This window comes from Narcine bancroftii, chromosome 14, assembly GCF_036971445.1.
Source record: "Narcine bancroftii isolate sNarBan1 chromosome 14, sNarBan1.hap1, whole genome shotgun sequence".
NCBI classification, from domain to species: Eukaryota; Metazoa; Chordata; class Chondrichthyes; order Torpediniformes; family Narcinidae; genus Narcine; species Narcine bancroftii.
This window is the reverse complement of record NC_091482.1, coordinates 49618020-49626104: the sequence shown is the minus strand read 5'-3', so window position 1 is coordinate 49626104 and position 8085 is coordinate 49618020. Positions and strand designations below refer to the sequence as shown.

Genomic DNA, 8085 nt, shown 5'->3' with positions numbered 1-8085 from the left:
AATTCAGGATTTCAGGGCTCTGTATAAATTCAGGATTTCAGGGCTCTGTATAAATTCAGGATTTCAGGGCTCTGTATAAATTCAGGATTTCAGGGCTGTATAAATTCAGGATTTCAAGACTCTGTATAAATTCAGGATTTCAGGACTCTGTATAAATTCAGATTTCAGGGCTCTGTATAAATTCAGGATTTCAGGGCTCTGTATAAATTCAGGATTTCAGGGCACTGCATAAATTCAGGGTTTCAGGGCACTGTATAAATTCAGGATTTCAGGGCTCCGTATAAATTCAGGATTTCAGGGCTGTATAAATTCAGGATTTCAAGACTCTGTATAAATTCAGGATTTCAAGACTCTGTATAAATTCAGGATTTCAGGGCTCTATATAAATTCAGGATTTCAGGGCTCTATATAAATTCAGGATTTCAGGGCTCTGTATAAATTCAGGATTTCAAGGCTCTGTATAAATTCAGGATTTCAAGACTGTATAAATTCAGGATTTCAGGGCTCTGTATAAATTCAGGATTTCCGGGCTCTGTATAAATTCAGGATTTCAGGGCTCTGTATAAATTCAAGATTTCAGAGCTCTGTATGAATTCAGGGTTTCAGGGCACTGTATAAATTCAGGATTTCAAGGCTCTATATAAATTAGGAATTTTGAATTGCTTTAAAACTTCTGTTTTTTAACTAAAATAATGTCAACATATACAATAATTGGATATTAAAATATCCATACATATCATTTTAATCAAACGAGAATGTCTCGCTAAAACCTGAATGATCAAGTAATTTGAATGAACTTTGAATTTTGTTCTCAGATTAATTTCCCATTAAACCATCCCTCCCCCTCCCTCCACCCTCTCTCTCTCTTCCCTCCCTCCCCTCTCTCACCCTTCCCTCCCCTCTCTCTCCCCTCCCACCCCCCTCTCTCCCCCCTCCCACCCCCCTCTCTCCTCCCTCCCACCCCTCTCTCTCCCCTCCCTACCCTCCTCTCTTTCCCCCTCCCCCTCTCTCTCCCCCTCCCCCTCTCTCTCCCCTCCTCTCTTTCCCCCTCCCCCTCTCTCTCCCCTCCCCCCTCCCCTCTCTCCCCCCTCCCCCCTCCCCCTCCCCACTCTCTCCCCTCCCTCCCCCTCTCTCCCCTCCCTCCCCCTCTCTCCCCTCCCTCCCCCTCTCCCCTCCCTCCCCCTCTCCCCTCCCTCCCCCTCCCTCCCCCCCCTCCCTCCCCCTCCCTCTCCCCTCCCTCTCCCCTCCCTCTCCCCTCCCTCTCCCCTCCCTCCCCCTCCCTCTCTCCTCCCCCCCCACCCCCGGGTTCCCCTTCTATTTAAACGGCGAACAAAGCGCTGCCGGCTCCCCTTCTATTTAAACGGCGAACAAAGCGCTGCCGGTATTTACTTCTGTGCGCTGAGGCACACTGGAATCAGCCCCTCTGGGCGGCCAAGCGTGTCCGTGTCGTGTGGCTGGGAAGCGCCGTTTCCGACCCTTGCTTGGCAGCGGGGAACCAACCTTGAAGTGGGAAGGGGGGTTGGAGGTTTCTCTTGAAGAGGCGAGACCGCGGCTTGGTCCAGTTGGGGAAGCAGCGGCTCTTTGGAGCGGCCAGTGCAGGGACCGGCGGAGACGTCCGGGACCAGCGGAGCGGGGGCACCTTCAATGAACGAGACAGCGAGGAACAACCCCTCGAAAACATCGCAACGGCTGCAGAACATTGGCAAAAACTCCATCAACCGCAAGATCTTCTCGGCGTCTTACCAGGAGCATGAGAACAGGTGAAGAGACGCAAAGGGCTGGGGAACTTCACCAAACCACAGGGGGTGGGGGGTAACTTAAAATTTTACTTTAAATCTCGTCTCAGATGACCAGCCTATTTCAGTCCAAACATGGGCACAATCTTGGTGACTGATAGTAACATTTAAAATGTGCATCTGAAATGTGTTTGTGAATGTATATGGATGAAAATTTATGTAAGGTATATAAGTGTATAGAGGAAATCTAGGATAAGAATAATTATTATGAATTAGTTAATTATTTGTCTCCATGCCCTCTTTGTAATATAAGTTTTGAGGTGGGGACTAATCTTTTCCATAATTTGCATTTTAAAACTGCTGGGAGGCATTAGACCGAAATTTAACATGGTCTATTATTTATCTCCTTGGAGGAGTTGAGGGGGGGGGGGGCGTTCAGTCGGTGATGGTGTTATCTGGTTCTCAGATGGTAGGGTTCTCTCTGTGTTTTTCCATCAGTAATTCGGAGGAGGACACGCAAGATGAGGAAAAGGCGGATTGCAAGGATCCCGAGGAAATCTTTCAGAACATACAGATTCAGAAGGAGCTCATCTCCAATATTCGACTCCGGCCGTGGCCAATGGACCAGAAGTTGAAGGTGCTGAGGTAGGTCTCGGGCTGTCACCTGGGCGTGAAGTGGGACACCGGTGGCGCCTTTGAAACGTCCGCCCTCGGGGGTGTCCGATGAGGTGTCTGGTAGGCATTAGGGCTGCCCGGGACCCTGGGTGGCATTTGGCTGTATCAGGACGAGGCGGTAGGCGAGCATGCTGCAGCGAAGGCAGTCGAAGTTTCAGAGTCTTATCTTTGGAGATATAAAAGATGGAGGTGCAGCCCAGCCAGTCTGTACATCTTCCCAAAAAAATCAGTCCCAACCTCCCAAGAATCCAATGACCACCTCCCTCCTCTTCCCTCGTGTCCAGACCAGTATTTGACTGCACTATTTTCCGATTCTATACTCATCTGTGTATTGTGCCTGGAGTAATCCAGAGATTAAGCAATCCTTGTATCCAGCTAATAAATTATCTGGAAAAATAAATATGGAAAAGGCTTGAGTGACGATGTAAGGAAAAGATAAGACAGATTTTTAAAAAACCAATATACTAGAGAGACTTAGCAATGTCCTTCATGTAGCAAAGGGAGAGATACATGACCGACGTTTTGGGCTTGAGCCCATCAAGGTATGAGAGAATGCCGGCAGGCATCCGAACAAAAGGAGAGGAGGGTGGCAATGGCAGGAGATGATAGGTGGATGAGTAGAGGGAGGGGAGAGCAGAAATGAGAAGACCGAATATGTGTATGGACATTGTAGGTGACAGGTTTGATCTCAACATAAATAGACAAAGTTGTGAAAGGCGAAAGTCTACAGATTGCAGTGAAAACACAGAAATGCTGAATGAATTCAGCAGGTCTTGCAGCATCCACAGGAACTTACCAAAAATAGACTTTATTCACTATAAATTATTTACAGAAGGTAAACCATTCAAAGTCTGTTCCCACCCCTAGTTTCATGTCCATACATTCCCGGCACTGACCGTTGTTACATTCAATTCTATTTACACCATTACCACCCCTGTGGCAGCCTGTCACTTCTCTCCCCCACTCCCACCCGTTGCTTGAGGTGCTTCCTCTCTGTCTCAGCCCTTCGATGCCCAGTAATAACTAACATTTCAGGCCTGAGCCCTTCGTCAAGATATGTGCAAAAAAAGCGGGCAGAAAAGGTTGGCAGAGGAGGAGCACAAATGGCAAAAGTGGACATGGATAGGAGGAAAGGTGAGAATTGATCAGAGAAGGGGTGTCGCTTTGTGAATGCAGAGCAGGAGATAAATAGGCAACATTCAGAGAGTTTGGGGGGGGTATAAAAATTGCCAGTACCAAGGGTGCAAGTTCTGGCTGTGTCAATTCTAAGGAGGGTTCTGCAGTTCATGCCCCTCCTCGCCCCTGCCCCACGTCAGTGGTATCTCTTTCCCCCCCCCCAGAGTCACTGCTCAGGCCAGAAGGCTGGAGAGTGCCCATGAGAAAGAAATGGTGTTATTGAAACGCACTACCAGGGCAGCGGTACATGAGAAAAACTAGCTAAGGATGGAGAAGGCAAATTTAAGTTTGCAAGGTTAAAACTGAATGTGGAATGAAAAATGGGATAATGTAGTCAGTGAGTCTGTCAATCTTCAAATGAAAGCAGAGTGTATTTTTTTTAAGTTTTTTTTTTAATGTCAGAAGAGCTGACAATTCTTTTAATTGTTAATATTGTTTCAACGCATCTGCTTAAAGCTTCAAACAATATCCAGATTTGATCAGTTGAACAGTCAAGCTGAAAACAGTTTTATCAGGTCATAGTTTTGCCACGTGAAGTAAAATCATTGCACAAAATACAAGGCTGGGTAGAGAAGATTACATAATTAAATTGAACTTTTTGATTTTTTTTTTACAGAGAAATTTTACTTTTTTGCATTCTATAGCCGATATGTAAAAGAATAACATTGGTTTAGAGGTTCTTAAAGGAATGAATGGCTGATGGTGCTTGTCACGAATGGGAGAGGTATTTAAAAATCCCATCTGGTTCTGAATTTCAGGTGAACTGAAGTATGGAAGTTATTTGTAAAATTGCTGCTGTGAATTTGTGTATTGGTTTGCAGTCAATTCTTACCATTTAAACTTATCGTATGGAAATATTGTATAGGATAACTTAAATAAAGTTCATGAGTAGTGGGTGTAGAGGTTAAAACCTTGTGTTTATGAATTATGGTTGTTTTATGACTTTCCCTTTCAGGATTAATTGTTTTTGTAGAGTTACCATAGTTTCTATGACTTCCTACGTAGTTGCATCCGAGCGGACAAAGAACCGTGGAAGGAGATAAACTTTTCTTTGAATTTATCATTATTATTTGTGTTAATCATTTTAATTTGTTTGAAGTTGAGTTATCATTTACAATATGCTTTGTTTTACTCATCGTTATGAAGTGCGAAGCTATGAAAATGATTATTTACTTTTATCAATGACAAATTAAAGCTATTTACAGATGCAATTATGAAATTTGATTTATTTGGATGAATAAGATACAATTTGGAATATCGAGGCTTACTCCTCTTGGAGAGTGACATGTTTTGAGATTGGGAAATATTAGAAGCTGGGAAGTGTCATCAACAGGGGGAATGAGTTCAAGAGCCACGAGATGATGTTGCAACTCTATAAAATGCTAGTTCGACCACATTTAGAGTATTGTGTCCAGTTCTGGTTGCCTCATTATAGGAAGAACGTGGAAGCTTTAGAGTGCAGAGGAGAGTTAACAATGGCTTGGAGAAGCTATCGTATGAGGAAAGACTGAACAAATAAGCTGGCAAGCCCATTTGGAAGATGGCCTGGTCAAAGCCCTTGTGCTTCATGCAAGAGGAGAGGACTAGCTGTCTAATGTTTCACTTGGAATAAGTGAAACAAAAAGAAACTTTGTGGTGACCTGAAAGAAAGAGGGTATCATCTGGAGAACCCTGAAGGGGCAAGTTTCATCAGAAAGACACTGGAGTGGCTGTGGAAGTACATCAGTTGTGGATGTCCTAGAATAACAAATTTCTCTCTGAAAACCGACAAGAGCCTTCCTGAGTAGTAACCACTTTCCTTCCAAGCACCAAAGCCTGGTGAACTTTATAAATGTTAAATTCTGTGCACGGTATAAGAATTGTCTGCAACCAGTGAACTTGGAGGAATGAGCAGTGAGATTGGACTGTGAACCAAAGAACTTGCACACACATTGCATACACGTGCGCTTAGAATTAGAAGGGGGTTAAGTTAGGATAAGTTAGTCAATAGAGATAAGTTAAAGTTTAATTCTATATTCATGTTTAAAGATAATTAAAAGCAACTTTTGTTTAAGTAACCATTTGTCTTGGTGAATATCTATTGCTGCTGGATTTTGGGGTCCTCTGGGCTCGTAACACTAGGGTTTTTCTCTTGGAAGCGACAGAGGGTAAGAGGCGACTGAATGAGGTATGTAAGATTATGAGAGGCAATGAACAGAATACCTTTTTCCCCCGGGCATGACTGGATATCAGGGAACCCAGGTGCAGTAATAGCATTGGTGCCCAGAGATTGTGTTCAAATTGCGCTGTATGAAATGAGGCCATTGAGAAATGTTGGCATGCTGGTGCTATGGGTAGTGTGAGTGATGGTGTATTAGAAATTACAGAATGGTGGTTCAGTCTGAAATGATGTTGATACTTGTGTTACAGGGAAGCCAAAGAAATCGTGCTGAAGTATGAAGGCAGGTTGACCAGGACGAGAGGCTATCAGGCAGCTGGGGCAGAAGTAAGTTGGCAAACCATCCATCAACCAGAGCAGATTGTGGGTGGAAATAATTAAAACCAAGTCTTCTGAAGGTGGTTCCACCTACACTAATTGAACTTGCATTTTTTTTCAACCTTTGTTGCACTGTGGCTCAGTAGATTTAATGAAGTTCAGAAGGAGGTGTATAATGAAGTAAATGGCACAGCTAGGTTAAAGAAATTCAAGAGAGAGATAGTCCTTTATTGTCATTTAATAGTAATTGCCTTCTATCAGCCATAAGGCGATCAGGAAGCCTTCGTTGCCTAAGGCCGGTGTCCCTAGTCTCCCCCGGAGCTTGGTCAGCACCTCTGTCGGTGTGTCTCCTTGGCCACGAGGTGCGGGCCTGAACTCGGCAGGCAGTGTGAGCAGCGAACCAACTCAGCTGATGACGCGGCTAGGTTGTCTTTGGGTGCTGTGCGAATGTCCAGAAGCACCCAGGGGAGCTCGTCTACCCAGCTGGGTCCTCTGAGTTGTGCCATTGGGGCCGATTTTAGGGGCCTATGGAAATGCTCCACCAGGCCGTTCGATTGGGGGTGGTACACAGTTGTTCGGTTTAGCTGGGTTATCAGGAGCTGCACCATCACAGACCATAGAGTTGAGGTGAACTGCGCCCCTCTGAAGTGATGTGGCCAAAGAGGCCAAATCTCCCCATCCAGGCTGTGATCAGGGTCTTGCCACATGTCTATGTTGTCGTGTCACTGATTGGAACAGCTTCCAGCCACCTCGTGAATCTGTCCATCATCTCGTCCCTGTTGAAACAGGTAGTGAGTCAACAATGTCCACGTGCATGTTTGAACCTCCTGTGTGTTAGCTGGAAGATTTGCATCGGTACCTTCATGTGTCTCGGGACCTTGGTGGTTTGGCAATGGGTGCATGTCCTGGCCCAGTGTCCTCCCTGTTTGTGTAGGCCATGCCACATGAATTGGTCTTCAATTAGCTGGGCATTCACACAGAAGGAAGGGTGGTCCATCCTGTGTAAGGCGTTGAACTCTCAGTGCCTCCAGGCAGCCGGTGCGATGGACTGTGGTTGCCCTGTGGAGGTGTTGCAGAGGAGTTTGATACCGCTGGGTGAAGGCCGGTGAACGCATTTTGGAATGCCGATATTTCACTGTCCTCCTGTACTTCTGCTAGTGCTACGTAATCCACTCCTGGGGCCAGGACTTACACCGACTGGATGGATGTTCTTGACAGCGCATCCTCCACCACATTGTTCTTCCCATGTTTGATCGTGGTGGTGAATTCTGATATGTAGGACAGGTGGCACTGTTGGCGGGTTGACCAAGGGTCGGACACTGAAGGCAAAAGCAAAGGTGGGGGGCTTATGATCTGTGAAGATCGTGAATTCTCTCCCTTCTAGGAAATACTTGAAGTGCTGAATGGTCGAGTACAGGGCTAGTAGCTCCCTGTCAAATGCGCTGTACTTGACTTTCGGAGTCACCAATGTGGCTACTAAGCCACTAAATCGAAAGGAATGCACTGAATCTTGCAGAAATCTGGAGTAACTGCTTCACTGGCTTGAAATTGTGCGCTTAAAGAGGCTCACCTGGTCCCAAGAGTCCTTAGCGCCCTAACGAGGCAGAGGTGGTCAGCTTCCAGGCCGTGGCTTTGCCCCACGCTGAGCGTCTCCATGGATGCCGCTGTCTGCGGACTTACTCACGGCTGCTGGCGCTGGTTCACTTGTCGTGATGATGAGCCACTAAAATATGATGTTTTTATGTGTTATTATGTGACAATAAAAGGAACCTTGAACTGAGTAGCTGACCATCGCCTTCTCGAGGACGATTAATTATGAGAGCAAACACTGGTCTTGCTAGTGATGCCAACATCCTGGAAATAAATAAGTCCAATAAAACCCCTGTTATCCAGAATCCGAGCAACTGGCAAAACAATTGAGGAAAATAATCAGGTACAAAATACAGAAGAATTAAAATACAGAACCATTGAGGAAAATAATCAGGTACAAAATACAGAAGAATTAAAATACAGAACCATTGA

At 45.4% G+C, this 8085-nt stretch overlaps 1 protein-coding gene across 1 annotated transcript in view; it reads left to right on the top strand.

Moving 5' to 3' along the window:
* Positions 1 to 2181: 2181 nt before the first annotated feature.
* LOC138749343 (transmembrane channel-like protein 3) overlaps positions 2182 to 8085 on the top strand; it is a 43079-nt gene continuing 37175 nt past the window's right edge. The window contains exons 1-2 of the mRNA XM_069910552.1: positions 2182 to 2381; positions 5997 to 6072. Coding sequence (XP_069766653.1) covers positions 2182 to 2381; positions 5997 to 6072 — 276 coding nt within the window. The remainder of the gene's footprint in view (positions 2382 to 5996; positions 6073 to 8085) is intronic.